Below are 20,030 nucleotides of genomic sequence, written 5' to 3'. Positions count from 1 at the left end.
TTGGTGTTTAAAGTCAAACCAATAAGCATCACAAATGGATAACATGAGATTATTTTGTGCCTATTTTCACTGAATTAGACGTTTATGGTGTGAATATTTCACCTTAGTGTATTTATTTATGGCTTTTCATAAAACACCACCAGCAAATATTTTATTTATTTATTTTAACTTAGCATTGTGTGCCTCCAGCCCTGCTAACCTTAATGCATTTTTAAAGACCTGTAGTTGCAGAGTGAGGGCGAGTATACACTTCATATCTGTACATTCAATTATTAAAGCCCTCACTATACTTCATAATTCATAAAAAGTTATTTTTAAAAAGCCTTTCTTGATTGGATCAGTAAAAGATAAGTTAGATGATACAGTCTTAGTTTGTAGCACCATTGGGGCAGACACATTTATTTATTGTTTGTTTCACAATTAAGATCCACAGTTAGTCTCTTACACAAAGTAAAGTCATTAAAAGTCCTGTTCATCTTCCAGTCATGAACATTGATCTGTATTCATGAACAAAACTGGTTGTTGTCTATCAGTTCTGCTGTTTGTCAGTGGTTCTGTTACTTTATAATAATAAAAGTATAAAGTGATGTGTAAACTGGTGGTGTTGTTATTTGTGCTGCAGTTTAAAGTATTTAGTGAATAATCTATATGTACTTTTATGAGTTTACTCCACAAAAGACTCTTAGTTGGCAAACTGTTAACTCAAAAATCTACTTTACTAAGTTGTCTTGAAATTTGGGGGTTTTTGTCAACTTTTTAATTTTTACAGTGTAGTGAAAGTCCCTTTACCCTAAATTATCTCCTATGTGAAAAAAGAACTGTTAAGAGACTAGTTTGATTCTTAAAATGATGAAATTCATAGATTATGTAGATTAAATGTAGATTATAAAATACTGTGAATCAGAAGGTGAGCGTTTTAAGGATCAAAGATTTAATAAATATCCTCAAAATACCACTGATCAAGCATTTGAAGCAGGAAAACATACACTTAATAACTGATTAATATACAGCATGTATATCATATATAATATTTCAGCATGCCTTACAGAGCCACACCAGAACGTTACAAATCCAACCCAATCACATGGCTAAAAAGAATTAGATTAAGACCCCATTCAGAGAGAGATCTCCCCTCCCGGTGTAGCTCGAGGGTGCAATCAGAGGCAGAGGTGGGTGAATAAAAATTTCCGGCAGCCCCTTAAAGTAAAACCCAAACACTTCATCAAGTTGCTACCTAGCCCTGAGGCTGTGATATGCGTGTGATAAACACCTTAAGACTCCGGGTGTGAAACAAATGCAGACGATAGCCTGGACACCAAAAGGGAATACTTAGTTTGCAAGTGTGAACCGGAGGAGGGAGAGTTGGTGGGGGGGGAGTGTGGGGGAGGAGGCTACAGGAGATGTGGATCTGGCTATGTGTTGCAAATGTGCTTTATTTGCATGAACTGTTCCCCTCGGCTCAGATTATAATTGCATACAGTGTGCTGACACTGCTATTTAGATTGAGTTACCTTAAACTCTGCCTGTATGCACATGAATGTGAGAGAATGTGGAGAGCTCCTGAATGTTGGCATCATTCAGACTCAGTCAGAGGCTTTTTATTCCCCGCACCCACGCAGACACCGCGTCATGTTTCTTAAAACTGGCAGATAAAAGAGACTCTGAAGTAACAAGTTGATGCTGCTGCCCACTTCAAACTATACTCTCGATCAAAATCGTGTTTAAATCTTTCAGAACCGTATCAGAGTGTTTTTGTGATCCTGCGTCAAATGTTTCACCAAAGTGTGATTTCCTCTCTTCAATTTAATCATTTTAGATAAAGAGCTGAAAGTATGTGATTATTTAGACTTGAGTTTTTTTAATATATGTTATAGCAGTAGTTCCCTTTTTTACTTTGGATACATTTTGGACAAACTTTAGAAGTTTTGTCTCTTTTATCATCCTGTAATTCATCTCGCAACCCATCAGGTTAATACTATAACTCCCTGGCCTCGGACACATCCAACACCAGTGGGATGAACTGGAAAGGGCCAGACTTACAACTTCTTTTGACTCTCTGGTTCTTGTGTACTTTATGAACACACTTTGACACCGTTGGCACTTTTATTATTGTATTAGTTTCATGTAAAACCTCAATAAAGCTGAAAAGGGCCGGGCTTTATCACCCAACATCGGTGGTTTACCTCCCTGCTCATGTGGCTGAATGGAAGAAAATTGTTTGCAGCCTCTTGAGGTGCATTATCTTGTTTTTAGAGAGGGTCCAGGTATTGGGTGAAACATACAAAATAAAAACATGACAAATAGTGAATAAAAACAACAAACTTAGTTTAATATTTAAAGGTAAATCAGTACAATAAAGGGGCCTTAAAACATGTTTTGTGTGCTTTAGTGCCTTAATAAATACACATGAGGTACATGGTTACAAAAACTACATCATGCATTTATGAATATGAACCAGTGAAATTTCCTCCTGGCATTTAAAGACAGAAGATTAAGAACCTCATACATATAGAAAAATAACATCTCTATATCTATATCTATATCTTCTCTATCTGTACCAACAAACAACAGCTTTTCTCTCAGTCTGTAGTTAAAATGTTCAGATCTCTCCTGTTGCTATAACCACCACTCATACCCGATGACTCATCTCAAACATGCTGCCAGCGACTGACTGTTGAATCACATTCTCCCTTTCACACACACATATTCACACACTCACACACTCATACACTGACACACACTCATACCCCTCTAGTTAGGGCCTCAAATAAGAGCACAGCTGTTGTACTTCGCTTTACTTTCTGCCATCAGATCATTAGAGGACACGTCTTCATGAGCCGAGCTGTGGTTGGGGCACTGTGGCGGCCTACAGGCGCACACACACACACACACACACACACACAGACACAGACGTTTGGTGTACATGTGAGTGGGTGGCATTGTTGGTCAGTTGGTCCGACGCTTTGGTCCAGACTCGAATATCTCAACAGCTGTCACTTGGATCGCCATGACATTGTGTACAGCCGCTCGTGGTCTCCAGAGGATGGACCCTGCAGACTTTGGCGAGACCCTGATTCATCCTCTAGCACCACCACGAGGTTGACATTCGTGGTTTTGAGTAAAATATCTCAACAACTATGAGATTGTTTTGAAATTTGGTTCAGACATTCATGAGTTTCCGATGTAACAGCGTCAATTCAAGTCAGATTTTATTTATATAGCACAAAATCACAACATAATGTGATTAACCCTCGATTTGGGTGAAGAAAAACTCCCCAAAATAACTTTTTACAGGGAAACAAATGTAAGAAACCTCAGAGAAGAGCCACAGAGGAGGGATACCTCTCACAGGACGGACAGACATGCATTAGATACAGAACATACCAACAAAATCACATCATATACAAGCTGACATAAAGACATCCATGAAGATTACAGGATTAGGATCCAGGAGTTCAATGAGCAACTTCAGGTGTTACCAGGCAGAACCTGAGCCGTACGACCTCCTCTCCACTGCGTAGACCTGGAAGAGGACAGACCACAGGGTAGATCAGCAAAAAATACAACCCCACAATATATACAAATATAAAGTTTGTTGATTGTAGAACATTAGTGAAGAGTTCGGATCCAGGAGGACACTGAGCAAGGTGTCGCCAAAGAGGTGAAACCTGAGCTACACAACCTCCTCCTCTCAAACAACTTCTAAATCGTGTCTGAGAGCTGTGAGAGACTATCAATCTGGTGTATAAATAAAAAATAAACCATGAGTATGTGCTGTGGTTTCATGCGTGTGAAGAAGCCACTTCCCTCTACACTTAAACAGGGTCAAGTACTACGGTGTCGCTGAGCAATGATTTCACATCTGGGTCTCCGCCAGGTTTCTTTTGCTCCACCTTTTGTCGACTGTTTCCCTTTCAGCCCTCACGGCCTTATCTTACTCAACCTAATAAGCCCTGAACAGCCTTTCGCTTGTCAATCTGAGAGGTCAAATACTTCCGATTTACCTGCCCACAAGTATGTTTTAGTAACAGCGATTGTCTTTAAACGGGGTGTTTAGGCCGAGGGGAGGTGTTTACAGCTGCCCAACTGAGATCTTCAGGCCATAAACTTCAAGAACTCCCAGACTGAGAGCTGTCACTGTGAAATATATCAGCTGGAGGCAATGAGTGCACACCTGTACACAGACAGGTGCCTAATGTCAACATAAAAATCTGCTGTTTTTTTTTTTGTCATTAACTTTTAATTTCAACCCATTTTTTAAAGGAACATCTATTTTTATATTGCTTCAATGTGTAATTCAGTATATAAGAGTTTAATGAGGGTTGAAACTTCTATTTTATTTCATCAAAAGTCGACAAATCGGGTCTAATATGGCACAACGTCATGTAATGTCATTGCATAAATAGTCTTAGTCACTTTATCCTGAGACACATGGGTCTAATTGATACCTCTAGATACTGGCATAAAATGCTCTTCTCCTCATGTAATAAGATATAAATGTGTCCATAGGAAGCAGTGACTGATGGAGCATCAATAAAGAAACCAGACACTCTCAGATGAAGACAGACTGAACTGCTACCGGAGGAGAGTTTAATGTTATGAACCGATATTTAAACCGGTCTCATAGGACCACAGGTCTGTTCATGGTGGATCAGAAGAATGACGATTAAGACACTGACGCTCCACTGTTAAGAATCAATAACCTAACGCGTCATACTCATGCTAATTCAAACTGGTTCAGACCACATTTTTGAGCCTCTGGTTATGAATGGAAGTTGTACAACACTGTGGCTGCAGAGTCAGGGGGTATTTAAACATTGTGTTGCTGTAGGTTGAGGATTACAGGTGTGGTTTAATAACTGTTTAAAGCTAGTGCACGTATCTGACATTTATGTTTTCTTTAAGATAATTCAACAATAAATACATTTCACAAGATCTTTGCTTGAATGTTCCTTCTGTGACTCCAGCACAGGAAACCTCACTTTTTATTAATCTCCAAGCGAGCCGCCGCTCTCGTTCTGCCCGCCACTCATCTTATCGCTTGCCTCCTCTCCCCCCATATCTCCCCAGCAGCCTGCCTCTCGTCCGCCCTCCCTACCCTTCCTCGCACATCGACCCCTTCGCTCTGCTTCCTCCCCTCCTCCTCCTCTCGTAGTCGCTCTGCTCTCCGCTGAGTGAAAGCAGCAGCTGCCAAATCGAAGTGGCTGTTACCTGAACTGGAGGGAAAGCCGAGCGAGTAGTTAGATGTGTGTGTGTATATATATATATATGTGTGTGTGTGTGTGTGTGTGCCAGGGGGAACGCCAGCTGCCTCTATACTGGGCAACATGCCACAGTGCTGGAGGAAGAGACAGACTCTGACCTCCTGACCTCCAAGTAGCATCCCAGTGTCAAAAACAGGCCTTTCTCTTAAGTTTATCCCAACTATTATGTTCTTTTTTTATTCAGTCTAACTCCTCCAGATAAATCAAATATTCACTACTGAACCTAATCGAAGCATTAAACCAGCTGACCCTTAAAGATACCCTCCTCAGAACATCTCGTTTAATTCACTCAAACACTGTGTGTGTCTGCTGTGAGTGTAAACGACCAGCTGATAAGGTGTCTTAGAAACAGCATGAGTTCATCTTTTCAGGGTCTGTGTCTCTGTTTGAATGCAAATCTCGTTGGGATTTAAAGTAATCTTGTCAAGCTGATGAGTCGTCCCAGTATTACCAGTGGGTGGGAGGGATTGGGGGCTCTGGTTGAGAGCTTTGTGCTGTTATATTAGTGTGTGTATATATATAAATATATGTTATTTTATGTGACTTTCTCTTTAAATAAATGATAAAAATCTGCTTTCCTGTGTGCAGTTTATATGTAATATATACACTATGACGCCATATGAATAAACAAACCCTTCTTCTATTCAGTTTAAACTATACATTTAGAATTTAGGTGAAGCTGTATCTCGTTATAATAGAAGAAAACTCAATATTTCTATTATATTTTCAAACTTTATTGTGTCTACAGTGGTGTATTACACCCACTACATTCAGTAGTGTTCTGCTAGCTTATTTATTTATTTCTAGGATGGCGAAAGGTTATACGTCACTTAAAATGCATAATTATGTAGTTTAATCCTCTGTGTGTTGGCCAGTATTGATTCAACTGTGTGCTAATGTTAATTTCCTAATTATTCTGACACTACAGCGTAAGTTAAGGGACAATATGGTGGATTATTTTTAAGTGTTAGTCCTTTCTGGAGTGGCCAATTAAAAATAATGTATGTATACATAACAGCTGGGGAATAAAAATGTCATACCAGGAAGTTTCCCAATCAAACAACTGATCAATAAAGGTGTAAAATGAGTGAAATAACCAGCATCAACTGTGTGTTTTCACTCTCTGATTCTGGGTCTTTCTCCACCATAGCCTCTCTCTCTCTCTCTTTCTCTTTTTTGTCGTTAGTTTTCTTTAAAAAAAAATAAATAAATAATAATAAATTTCAACAATCCCTGGTGGTGAGACAACATACATGTTTCAGGCGGTTCATCCGGCGGCGTGCTGACGTTTTTCTGCAGGAATGTGTGTGATTTGCGGGTCTGCACCGGGGAGGGCGACGGGAAGTGAGGCCGCCTCCCCTTCAGTATAAAACCTCCCAGTCCACCCCGACTCTTCCTCTTTCTGTTACCTGGCTAGGGGCAGCAGTTTTGGCCGTGAAAACCCAGAAACACCGGTAAGTTGAGCTTTGATTCATCTGGTAGATAAGCGAGCGAGAGGCACGGCGGCCTGTGACTGGATTGTGAAGCTTTACGAGACTCCCAAGTTTTGGAGTGTGTTGTTTTTAATTTTTAAAAAAATACCAAACTTTTGTCATTTTCGGTTATGTAACTTCACACACAAACCTGTGGCTCTTTTTTCCCCCTCTCTTCTCTATTGTTGGATGGGATTAACTGAGCAAACCCTTTACGTTACCGTTTATATCAGTGGTGGGTTGTGTACGTGATCGATCCCACTGTCTTTTTGTGCGTTATTGAGCTTTGGTGAGATTATATTGAACTTTTAAACGACGGAGGAGAGGATGTGGAAGGAGGGAAGGGAACAAAGAAGGGGGTTCCTTCAGAGGAGATCCGGGGATGCTGGATTGGCATTTATTCTCTCTCCTCTATTAAACAACTGTACATATTCTTGGCCGACAGGTGTTGGGAGTCTGGGACTTAATGCCTGGTGAATATTTGGCAATCTTTGTAACTTAATACGACGTGGCCCACGGAGTAACACGTGTCTCGCCTGGCCTGTGGCCGAGTGAGGCCTAGCAGCCACCGCCTGGTAGCGGCGAAAACCCCCGGTGTGACCAGTTGATTGAAAAACACATTAACGGCCATATTTTGATGTGTTTGATTCTAAATGTGAATTTAAGCGTGTATTTAATAAAATAAAGCACTTTAAAACACATGAACTCGTGCCATAGCTGTGTTCAAATTGTGCCGGGCCCGCAATGCCACGGTTCACTTAACGTTATATTGAAACTAGTTAGCATGGCAGCTAGGCTAACATTCCATTCGGTTTAACGACGAGAGCTAACGGCTGCTTTTTTTTCTTTCTCCATTTTCTCTCTTTTTTAAATTCGTGACAGAAACTAAAACAATGGGAAAGGAAAAGATCCACATCAACATCGTGGTCATTGGCCATGTCGACTCCGGCAAGTCCACGTCCACCGGCCACCTGATCTACAAGTGCGGAGGCATCGACAAGAGGACCATCGAGAAGTTCGAGAAGGAAGCCGCCGAGGTGAGCCGTTTATATTCTGGGTTTCTTTTAATAATCGTTATAACGGTTAGTTTAGAGCCAAGATGGCGGCGTCAGCGTGCCCACTTTTGAGCCGTGTCGCCCGGCACGAGAATGTAGCAGCCGTGTGCGCGCACGCAGGGGTGGGGCTTAACGCCAGCAGCGCGTGTAGTGACTGTGCACTAAACGGTGAGGCCTCAGGGCTGTTAACTATATTAATACACTATATTATTACACTATATTAATACAGCTGAAATGCCCCATATTTTTAAAAGCTATACTTATATTCTTTTAATTTAATAATTATGATACAAAATTGGATGTCTAGAACTTTTTTTATCACATACAACCACTTATGTAATCCACATTGTCTTCCTGAACATGTACAGAATAAAAGGAATTATAAATGGAGCTACTGTCTACAGGAATCCCTTTCACGACTAAATGAGTCTATAACTTCACCCAATGGTTTTAATCGAATTCACAGCTCAGTCATCTATCGTGTGTTTGTAGAGACGGAAAATTAAATCTGTATTTCCTATTTTGTTCCTCCGCAGATGGGCAAGGGCTCCTTCAAGTACGCCTGGGTGCTGGACAAACTGAAGGCCGAGCGTGAGCGTGGTATCACCATTGACATCGCTCTGTGGAAGTTTGAGACCAGCAGGTACTACGTGACCATCATTGATGCCCCTGGACACAGAGACTTCATCAAGAACATGATCACTGGTACCTCCCAGGTAAATGAGTGTTAATGCACCAAAAGTTCAAGCTTTGATCTACATTTGCACCCAGCGTTAGTGCACTCGAATCTCAACTCAACTACGTGATATTTTTCTTTTTAGGCTGACTGCGCTGTGCTGATCGTTGCTGCTGGTGTTGGTGAGTTCGAGGCTGGTATCTCTAAGAACGGACAGACCCGCGAGCACGCCCTGCTGGCCTTCACCCTCGGAGTGAAGCAGCTCATCGTTGGAGTCAACAAGATGGACTCCACTGAGCCCCCTTACAGCCAGGCCCGCTTCGAGGAAATCACCAAGGAAGTGAGCACCTACATCAAGAAGATCGGCTACAACCCCGCCACCGTTGCCTTTGTACCCATCTCTGGATGGCACGGAGACAACATGCTGGAGGGCAGTGAAAAGGTAAGGGGTCATTCACCGTGCGGCGTCTCTAACTTGTCAACCTGATGGATTGGACATGGGGCTTATTGTTGTTCTTTGAATCTGTAGATGGGCTGGTTCAAGGGATGGAAGGTTGAGCGCAAGGAGGGCAATGCCAGTGGAACCACACTGCTGGAGGCTCTTGATGCCATCCTGCCACCTGCCCGCCCCACCGACAAGCCCCTCCGTCTGCCCCTGCAGGACGTCTACAAAATCGGCGGTAAGAACTGAGCAACATCTTCCTACTGAAGGACAACGGTAAAACTTAAAGCTCATCAAATCAGGAGTTTCTTGCATACTTAACACTTAATTTCCCTCTCAGGTATTGGAACTGTACCCGTCGGTCGTGTGGAGACCGGTGTCCTGAAGCCCGGCATGGTCGTCACCTTCGCTCCCCCCTGCCTGACCACTGAGGTCAAGTCTGTGGAGATGCACCACGAGTCTCTGCCCGAGGCTGTCCCCGGCGACAACGTTGGCTTCAACATCAAGAACGTGTCCGTCAAGGAAATCCGTCGTGGATACGTTGCTGGCGACAGCAAGAACGACCCACCCAAGGGAGCAGACAACTTCAACGCCCAGGTTGGTTTTGTGAATGGCTTGAAACGGCGTGACTTCTGTTCTGGATCGAGTTGCATTTGGGATGGAGTTCTAAATTCACGATGTGTCCGCAGGTCATCATCCTGAACCACCCTGGCCAGATCAACGCAGGTTACGCCCCTGTGCTGGATTGCCACACAGCCCACATCGCCTGCAAGTTCAGCGAGCTGATCGAGAAGATCGACCGTCGTTCTGGCAAGAAGCTTGAGGACAGCCCCAAGTTCGTCAAGTCCGGAGACGCCGCCATCGTCAAGCTGATCCCACAGAAGCCCATGGTTGTGGAGCCCTTCTCCAGCTACCCTCCCCTCGGTATGTATCGGTTTACACGCGACACTGTTTATACATAAGCAACAGAATGAAAAGACAGGCTCAACTACACGCATGCCGTGACTAACTGCTCGCCCATCTTCTATTTCCAGGTCGCTTCGCTGTGCGTGACATGAGGCAGACGGTGGCTGTCGGTGTCATCAAGGCTGTGGAGACCAAGGAAGTATCCGGAAAGACAACCAAGGCTGCAGAGAAGGCCCAGAAGAAGAAATGAATGGTCGTGCAGGACATCCAGCAACAAGATGTGTGCCGGCAGCAGCGGGCCACCCCTTACCCCCTTCATCCCCCTTCTGGATCATCTTCTTTGAGGCAAAGTTCTCTACTCAAGGACTGGCTTATGCTGATTAAAACCCATCGCAAAAGTTTTCGCAGGAAAAAAGAACTACGTGGTATTGTCACTTACCTGAATCACATGACAGTGCTTCTTCTCAGTTAAGTTTTAAGTTGGAAATGGTTTAGAACTGTATCTTGATGTTAAAAATGCCACAAATTTAATTGGAAAGAAAGCTGCTGGTAACTAATAAAATAAATGTCTTTGAAAAAATTGACATTGGCTCGTCTTTGTCCTCTTGCTGTTTGCAGTTGGTGTTGGGGGGGATTTTTTTTTTTAAGCTGTCACAGGCGAGCCTCTCTGCGTTGCAGCTGTTTTTGACCATGCTATCTTGTGTGCAGCGATACACTTGCCATCCAATCGCCTCGATAGGAGTTATGCCGCCCCAGCCAATAGCACCTCTTATTTTTGTCTGACAGCAACAAGAGCATGCACAGCCCTCCCTCTCCTCTGCTTCAGTATAAAAACACAGGACGGATCACATTCTGTCCTTTTTTCCCTCCGCTCTAAATCAGGGGACGTCTTATTTCCTGGGCACAGGTTGGTGAAATGTGATGTTTTAATCTCTTTAAAAGGCTTAAACTCTAGAGCTAAAATGCATGTTGATGCAGGAGCTTGAAGGGTTATATTCAGGGATGGGTATTTAAGTATCAGCGTCTATTGCTCTGTCTGAATATCAGTCTGAATGTGGGCTAGAAAATAGATGCTTGCATGGCTGTGTTGGATATTTCATTATTACATATAATAGGTAAACATGCTGGCTCACCTCCTGCATTTCTCTCCCAGGCTTTGTTTAGGATCTGGTGATATATTTCGGCTTTATTTTAAGGCTTAATTAACTGTCTTCCCCCCCTTTAAAACAATAACGCGAACTAGAAACGATTACAATGAACTTGGACTACAAAGGAGTTGCCAGAATTTTCTTTCTGCCAGTCATGGTAGTCCTTTTCTCTCTCCACCCTCGTGAACGCGCATCCTTCCACCCCTATGCTGCCTGTAGCACAGTGTCAGTGTGCTCGTGTGCGCGCTTGCATCAGTCGGTAACATGGCGGCTCTGCGCTCCCGGCGCAACATGGAGGCCGAGGAGCCGGTATCGAGCACATGGCGCGTGACTCATCGGTGTCGCCTTTCCGGTGACGGGCACGAGCACCGAAAATGACTTTTTAGGAGATGGGGTGTTTCCGTAACTTGTGTGTCGCGTTTAAGTTGGAAAAAGGACAACAGTAGACGGTTTAATGTAGAGATCGTTAACGGCTACTGTTGGCTAGATGCTGGATTTAACCGACTGTTTAACCATAGAGACACACACAGTAATATATTTATATATTCATATATAAATATATAAATATATACGCCGCATTGGTCGTCGTCATGTCGGACCCGGCAGGACTGACTTATAAACAGATAATTTAGTAACTTTTAAGTTGAAGTTATCCTCCATATATATATATATATATATATATATAATATAATTTAAATATGAACGTCATTGTGGTTTTTAATCCAGAAAAAAAAAACTTGTATTTTTGCTTACGGGCTAGTCTTGCCCGATCCAACATGGCGGCGGGGTTGACGTATCCCAGCAACAAGGCCAATGCGGCGTTTACGTGTTCCAACGTCTGTCTATGGGTTTAACGGTAACGGCCGGCTAACGGCTAACGGCTAACCGTTAATGCCGCAGTAATGACAAAGCACGGATACCTCACAGGATATAGACCCACTCCATGTTTAACATGTAACATAGCTGATTTTAGATTAAATTAGTGAACTCTGGCTACTTAAAAGACAAGTTTAAAGCTGAAATATACACAACTACTCCCCGTGATGTTTAGATTTAAATTAATGTAGCGGCCAACTGATATTAATCACAACATATAATGGAGGTCCAACCGAGCTCCGTCCATTTTGGAGACACACAACTAATGTCCCATAACGGCTTCCTCCCCCCTTTATGTTGTTGTTTTTTACAACCAGTAAATCAAAAAAATGGGGAAGGAAAAGATCCACATCAACATCGTGGTCATTGGCCATGTCGACTCCGGCAAGTCCACCACCACCGGCCACCTGATCTACAAGTGCGGAGGCATCGACAAGAGGACCATCGAGAAGTTCGAGAAAGAGGCCGCTGAGGTTGGTTATGGAGACACTGGAGTAATCAATAACGACTACAGGACTCATGTTTGCAGTGATACAGTTTATGTCTGGGGAAACAAACGGGTGGAAGCTGCCACCTACTGTTAATAAGTATGTACTGTCCTAATCACTGTGAGCTGTACAGACAATATCCCTGTGTACACATATTTTAATATACAATAAGTGCGTAAATTCAAGGGTGTAACCACGAAAACACCAATATGTCCTCCTTAATATACAGTAGAACATGTCTTAAATATGTCCTCCTTAATATACAGTAGAACATGTCTTAAATATGTCCTCCTTAATATACAGTAGAACATGTCTTAAATATGTCCTCCTTAATATACAGTAGAAAATGTCTTAAATATGTCCTCCTTAATATACAGTAGAAAATGTCTTAAATATGTCCTCCTTAATATACAGTAGAACATGTGTTAAATATGTCCTCCTTAATATACAGTAGAACATGTGTTAAATATGTCCTCCTTTTTTTATAACACTGTCTACAGATTTGATCTCTTATTCTTATTTATTTTCCATTTATTTCCGTTTGTTAAAGAAAACAAAAGTGTGTCTCCCAGTTGAACTAATGAATTTATAATTAAAAGCAAGATGGTTTAATTCCACGATTTGGTCTAAATGCATAGATTTTTATTTTTGAAAATTAACAAACTACAAATTAAATTGGATTACAGTGCATTGACATTTTTTATTGTTAAAGGCATTGTCTTTTTTTTGTCAAATACAGCATTAGTTCTCATCCTAGTCACAATATTTACATGTATAATTTTTCCCCATTTAAAATATTAAAATTATTCTATTCACTACTAATGCAAAATGCATAATTTTAATTATAAGGTGTGTTTAAAGTCAGTAAACAGTACGAAACTGACCAAAATAACAGGAAGTGGAGTAGCTGCCATTATCTCAGGGAATCAGACTATAAAAGTTAAAGGTTAATACATATTAAATTAATTACTTCCACATTACTAAACCCAATTTTCTCTAATATATACTTAATTTAATCTTTCTAATCAGCTAATTGGCATATTTTGTTGGATGAAAAAAGAGGCTATAATATTTCCCCTAGGCTAAGGTATCTGAAATAAAAAAGGATTAACTGAAGTTTAGTATTTATATTCCCACGGAGCCTTGAATAAGAAACCTGATGAACACACATACATTAACTACTCCATATAATGTGAGGTTACTGCCTCTGTGGTATTTACAGCGAGCACCTATTTAGAAACTGGATGTTGGAGGGCGGGGTGGGCGACACTCGGTATTTCATCAGTTAAATCTAATTGTAATTAACATAAAGTGTAAGCTATTTTTAAAATCTCTTCAGTTAAAGAGATAGAGAGTTGCTGATTCATGCTTTTTCATTTGCGTTACCACCACAGATGGGAAAAGGCTCCTTCAAGTACGCCTGGGTGCTGGACAAACTGAAGGCCGAGCGTGAGCGTGGTATCACCATTGACATCGCTCTGTGGAAGTTTGAGACCAGCAGGTACTACGTGACCATCATTGATGCCCCTGGACACAGAGACTTCATCAAGAACATGATCACTGGTACCTCTCAGGTAAAGGCACACCTGCTTTCACCTGCTCTTATAAAGCTCTTATCAGGGTTCAGATGCTGCAAAGACTGCATGTGCTTATCTTTCAACATGGCCAACATTACAAGTAGCCAGTATCTTGGAGTAGTTGTAAATGTAAATACACTTCAGGCTCAAAGTTTGCATCTTGTTTTAGTGCATTTAAATCCGAACTCAACAGTATACTGTGATATCAGGTTTAGGCCCACCTTTACTTTATACGTTATGTATAAAACACATAATATCTCCCTGTTCAGGCTGACTGCGCTGTGCTGATCGTCGCTGCTGGTGTTGGTGAGTTCGAGGCTGGTATCTCCAAGAACGGACAGACCCGCGAGCACGCTCTGCTGGCCTACACTCTGGGTGTAAAGCAGCTCATCGTTGGAGTCAACAAGATGGACTCCACTGAGCCCCCTTACAGTCAGAAGCGTTTTGAGGAGATCACCAAGGAAGTGAGCACCTACATCAAGAAGATCGGCTACAACCCCGCCACCGTTGCCTTTGTCCCCATCTCTGGATGGCACGGAGACAACATGCTGGAGGCCAGTGACAAGGTAAGGGGCTATTTTCTAGGTGACACAAGTCAAAGGGTAATATTTAATAGAATTCTTGGATTATTATATTAAATAATTACAGTTATAATATGTTACATTTCCACATTAGACCTATGCTATATAGTTTCTTGTACTTTTATTATCCCAAATGTTTCCAACAATGTTAAGGTATTGGTGCGTTTCACTGGTCGTCTGTCAATGGCGTCATATCCCCATTGTGTTATTTGTCTGCCAGAAGCTGATATAAATTACTTTTTATCCAGTTTTAAGACACATTTTTATGATACACTTTTTGGATCTTGGTCAGTTTTATGTTTATTTTAAAGGATTTTACTCATCAGACGTCTGGATCTTAAGTTATCAGAGAAACAAGCTGAGCTAACGTTAGCAGCAGCCCCTCCGGGACGTGTTTAATCTGCCAAACAGCATCTGAGAAACACAGATTTTTAAGGTGAAACTGCTTTATTCAGTGTTTCTATCGGTTTTAATCACCGGGTCCATTTATTTTGGAGAGGAGGAGACCTCTGCGGATAATTCATCTCCGTGTAAAAACCTCCTGAACACTGAACACTGAAGGAATCCTAACCGGGAGAATTTCTAACTACAGTGACGGCAATGGTGGCGAAGGCAACAACTCCCATGATCCCACGCTATTTCACAACATCACCAAGCTGCATCAGAAATTACGTACTGTACATTTAATCTTTTTTTTTTCTCTTATCCCATTTCTCTCTCCTCTTTTCCTGTCCTCTCTCTCTGTCTCTCTCTTCCCATTCACCATTTTAGATGACCTGGTTCAAGGGCTGGAAGATCGAGCGTAAGGAAGGCAGCGCAAACGGCGTTACCCTACTGGAGGCTCTGGACTCCATCCTGCCCCCCACCCGCCCCACTGACAAGGCCCTGCGTCTGCCCCTGCAGGACGTCTACAAGATTGGCGGTAAGGAGTGTCAAGTCATGTCACCTCATGGAAAAGGAATCAACTTAATGTCAGTGGAAATGGGCTTCATACAAACTGATATTTTACTAGTCTATCAAACATAAACAGACACCTGACTGATTGCCCCTTTCATCCATCAAATAGTCATTTAACAAGCAGATCTGACGAAACGGCAAAGTAATCTTATCAGGTCGGACTAAGGAACATTTCCATATCACTTCCAACACAGCACAAGTGAATTAAACGCCATCAGATGCATGTAAAGGTCACAGCAGCACAAGGTAAAGAAAATAACATCAGGTTGATAATAAAACCAATAAACAGCAGATTTTCATTATTTAGGGAGAAGCTTCAGTTCAGTCTGCAAATGGATTGTTTCCCCTCACAGTGCAACGAAAAAGAGCTAGAAAATACAACTTGTACAGTCGCCATAATAAACAAATCAGCAACCCTTCTGTAGTTTATACAGCCAAACGCTTTATTTACAGCCGGCGAGCAAATAGGAAATAAATCCAAGTCCCGTCTGGTGTCTATTCCTGCTTTTCCACTAAAACAAGCAACGTAATTCTCTGTGTAATGAATGAAATTGCTGAGAAATGTAATAGCAGTCTTACTGTAAAATGCAGAATACTCCTTCCTCTTGCACACGGTGATCATGAATTAACGCTTCAAGGGCAAACAAATGTTTTTTAAAACATCGCTGGTGCAGCCTGTGACAGAACAGGAGGCACTCCTCTTGCTTCATATCATTACTATCAGGTTCACCGCAGTTCTCCGGTCGAGCCAGTCCTCCCACTCCTGTATCAAAGTTGCCAAATATCATGCGAGCATTGACGCTCTGATAATGTCTAGTCTTGCTACGACTGAATGAAGTCCTGAACACATTTATGTGCAGGAAAAGATACCTGAATGACAAAAGGGTCTTTATACTTTATACGAAGCCTGCAACGTCACATGCGCAGTAGTTTGAAAATGGGGTTAATTTACCTATGAAAATAAAACAAAGCACGTGGCTGACAACCTTCCCCTTCTACCTTTCCCTTTTTAAGTATATGCAAATTAAGACCTAAAGACAAGTAAAACAAAACCTGGACCTGTCACAAAATATCTAAACCACACAAAGAGTGGAGTTGCTCACCTGAAATCTCAAAAGTTGCACCAACATCAGTAACAGCAGCTCGTAGTGAAATTGGAGACTCTTGATTGATGCGTCATGTTCTCAAATCCACCTCTGATATCTGCTAAAGAACAAATTCTGGGAGTGAATCCAGACAGTTTGTCAATTAGTTCAGACATGCCAGAGGTTTTTCTGAATTTACTGCAAACTTTCCACCACCACAGCAAACCACAACTGTACCTGACAGGTATGAATACAGTCAGTACAGTCTGTAACTGTAACAATGTGAACCATAAAGGATCAAATTCAGAAGGCTTTAGAGAAACACTGACAAGATATTGAGACTTTACAGCTCCTACAGGCCGTCATTAGGGTTTTTGTTTTTCACAGGTTAAAAACATATTAAACAAAATGTACATGTGCTCAGAGCCTGTGAGTTTTCCCTCATGAATACTAAATCCAACAACCCAACTACCAGTGTCCACAAAAGTAAGAGAAAGAGTAAGAAAAGTAAGGAAAAACAAAACAAAAACCAGCAAAAAAACTTGATTTACCGTCTACCCACTGCCGTTACCCAAGCTGCTACAATGGATAATTAAATAAAAATTGTGATAGATAATAAATAAATAAGATAGAAAATAACCACATATCTATAAACACACACACACACACACACACACACACACACACATATATATATATATATATATACACATATAAATACCGTATGTATATGAGAAATAACATTTGCAAGTTATTTTATTTTGAAGCGAACTGAAGCACGTACTACAACCATATTGCTTCCTGTTCCCTCTCAGGTATTGGAACTGTACCCGTCGGTCGGGTTGAGACCGGTATCCTGAAGCCCGGTATGGTCGTCACCTTCGCTCCCCCCAACCTGACCACTGAGGTGAAGTCCGTTGAGATGCACCACGAGTCTCTGACCGAAGCTCTCCCCGGTGACAATGTCGGCTTCAACATCAAGAACGTGTCCGTCAAGGAGATCCGTCGTGGAAACGTGGCTGGCGACAGCAAGAACGACCCACCCATGGCTGCTGACAACTTCACCGCCCAGGTGAGTCTGAGCAAAATACAAAAAGAGGAAATAAAGATTAAAAAGAAGGAATGAGCAATTAGGAAGAACTTGTCCTGGCTTCTTGTTTTTTTACAGAAGCTTATCTCACGGCCGTGCTTGCGATAATTTTTTAATGCACTTATCTTGAGATCACCAGTTAATTATCTTGTTATCTCAAGTTAACAAAGCTTGTTTTCTTTAATGGTTTAATTTATGAAGAGATGAAGACTCTTAGTTGTCCAATGCGCTCCAGGCACTGTGGATAAATCAGTCATTTAAGAAGAAGACTTCACAGGCAACTTGAAAAACATTCTTATGTTGAGAAAACTGCCTTTTGTTGGGCCGCCTGTCATTGTTCATCGGCAGAAATAGAATACAATATTGATATGTATGTTTTCATTAGTGTATAATCACCTGAAAATAGGAATTGTTGTGTTTTTTGTTACCTTAGAATGAGTTAATTTTATCTACAGACGCCACGGGTCGCCTTCCTGTCCGCAATGTTGAACCAACCATGTTTCTACAGTAGTTCAGAAAGGACAAACCAATCATCGGCTGTAGATAAGGCCTTTCGTGTTTCATGGCCAACCTAGCCCCACAGACGCGAGCAGTGTTCAGTTAGTTGCAATCTGAAAGTTTACTACTAGATGCCACTAAATCCTACACAGTGGACCTCAAAGTTTAAGGACCATTATCGTCGTTATTACACAGCAGAACAATCATTGACAATCATCTCCCTCTATCGACCCTTCTGATATGAATAACTCCAGCACCAACCAGTCAACTTCCCTCGATGATCTTAGATGTTTGAACTGTCCCTCTGCAGGTCATCATCCTCAACCACCCCGGCCAGATCTCCCAGGGTTACGCCCCCGTTCTGGACTGCCACACTGCTCACATCGCCTGCAAGTTCAGCGAGCTGAAGGAGAAGATCGACCGTCGTTCCGGCAAGAAGCTTGAGGACAACCCCAAGGCTCTCAAGTCCGGAGACGCCGCCATCATCACCATGGTGCCTGGAAAACCCATGTGTGTTGAGAGCTTCTCCCAGTATCCCCCACTGGGTGAGTGAATACGCTGTTTGCCCATTTTGGTGACACAAGAATTTGTTGGGCTTTATAGACTCTTTTCTTGGCAGACCTGTGATAGCAGGACAAGCACAGGCGTGTTGCTGGGTCACTTAAGAGCCATTATTAATTAATTAAATGCATTTCGTGCTGGGACAAATTAAAAAAATGTCTGCTGTGAATGCTTTTATTGTGCATTTCCAGCTCCCAACTCCACTCGTACCACAATATGCTACCTGCCTAACACCAAACAGCAGACACACACACATTTAGCGACCAACTGGGGAACATAGTGGACCAATTAGCAGCTAAAGAGCCAGATATTCCCCTCTGGAGATGGTGGAGAGAGTTAAAAGGGATATTGTGCCCCTTAATGTCTTCTGGATGTGTGATTAGGCATTTATTTTGCTAATATGTTTGCCTTAACAACTTTATATAGAACTAATTTTAGATTCAAATACATTTCTGGTGTGTATTTAATATATTTTACTTGTGTTGGGGCTGGGGAAATAGCTCACTTACGTCAATAACAATTTAATTGAGTAAAAACTTTTAATGTTAGCCATAATAATAAAATGTTTAGAGCATAAAATGAACTTAAAATGCTAGTCCAACTGTTTTACTTCTTACTTATCTGCTGGTATTTGTTGAGCTCCATCAATTAAAAGTACTGTAGTATAACGTGCACTGTACATTCACCTCTCACCAGTTGCAACTCAAACACAGAGGATGTCTCGTCAAATACTAAATCTTTTAAGCCTCTCGTCTCGTCTCTTCCTCCCAGGTCGCTTTGCTGTCCGTGACATGAGGCAGACCGTGGCCGTCGGTGTCATCAAGTCTGTCGATAAGAAGGCCGCCTCTGGTGGAAAGGTCACCAAGTCTGCACAGAAGGCCGAGAAGAAGAAATGAATTCTCATGCAGGACGTCCAACAAAAAGTTGCATCTCAGCAGCAGCGGGCCGCCCCATCCCTTCTTCTTCCCTGTCACCCAACGCCATCTTCTCTGAGGCAGAGCTCTCTACTCAAGGACTGGCTTATGCTGATTAAAACCCATCGGAAAAGTTTCCGCAGGAAAGGAAGGCTTGTGCCTTTTAGGGGAAACTATGATCATGATTAAGTTGAAACCAAAACAATAAAAATCTTAAACATTGCCAAATGAAAATGGTTCTTTTGTGTTTCATTACAAGTATTTATTGATTGGCATGTTTCAGTTATAATCGGTTGATTGGTTTCTCCTTTCTTCTGTAAATCCTAAGATGATGAAGGAGTACATGTTTGTACGAAAAGGTGAGGCGGACATGTTTTTATTAAGGTGTGTGCTTAAAAAATATAACAAACAAGAACAGACTGGTTGAACTAGTTGATCGA

At 41.9% G+C, this 20,030-nt stretch overlaps 2 protein-coding genes and 1 long non-coding RNA gene across 4 annotated transcripts; 2 read left to right on the top strand and 1 right to left on the bottom strand.

Moving 5' to 3' along the window:
• Positions 1–2,304: 2,304 nt before the first annotated feature.
• LOC127358276 (uncharacterized) lies at positions 2,305–16,595 on the bottom strand. 2 transcript variants are annotated; one of them, XR_007882412.1, is made up of 3 exons: positions 16,546–16,595; positions 16,022–16,205; positions 2,305–3,523 (listed from the first exon to the last, which is right to left on the bottom strand). It is a non-coding gene; the product is annotated as an uncharacterized LOC127358276 (long non-coding RNA). The 2 variants fall into 2 exon arrangements; XR_007882411.1 differs by lacking the exon at positions 16,546–16,595 and having other exon boundaries at positions 16,022–16,539.
• On the top strand, positions 6,552–10,399 carry LOC127358275 (elongation factor 1-alpha). The gene is made up of 8 exons (XM_051391262.1): positions 6,552–6,718; positions 7,619–7,773; positions 8,328–8,507; positions 8,613–8,909; positions 8,997–9,147; positions 9,250–9,506; positions 9,599–9,833; positions 9,944–10,399. Exons 2-8 carry the CDS (start codon positions 7,630–7,632, stop codon positions 10,063–10,065), a joined length of 1,386 nt encoding a protein of 461 aa, XP_051247222.1. The 5' UTR covers positions 6,552–6,718; positions 7,619–7,629; the 3' UTR covers positions 10,066–10,399.
• LOC127358274 (elongation factor 1-alpha) lies at positions 10,606–19,824 on the top strand. Its single transcript, XM_051391261.1, has 8 exons — positions 10,606–10,722; positions 12,157–12,312; positions 13,722–13,901; positions 14,174–14,470; positions 15,257–15,407; positions 17,343–17,599; positions 18,426–18,660; positions 19,448–19,824. Exons 2-8 carry the CDS (start codon positions 12,169–12,171, stop codon positions 19,570–19,572), a joined length of 1,389 nt encoding a protein of 462 aa, XP_051247221.1. The 5' UTR covers positions 10,606–10,722; positions 12,157–12,168; the 3' UTR covers positions 19,573–19,824.
• The last annotated feature ends 206 nt before the right edge of the window (positions 19,825–20,030 follow it).

This window comes from Dicentrarchus labrax, unplaced genomic scaffold, assembly GCF_905237075.1.
Source record: "Dicentrarchus labrax unplaced genomic scaffold, dlabrax2021, whole genome shotgun sequence".
NCBI lineage: Eukaryota > Metazoa > Chordata > Actinopteri > Moronidae > Dicentrarchus > Dicentrarchus labrax.
This window is presented reverse-complemented; position numbering and strand designations above follow the sequence as displayed.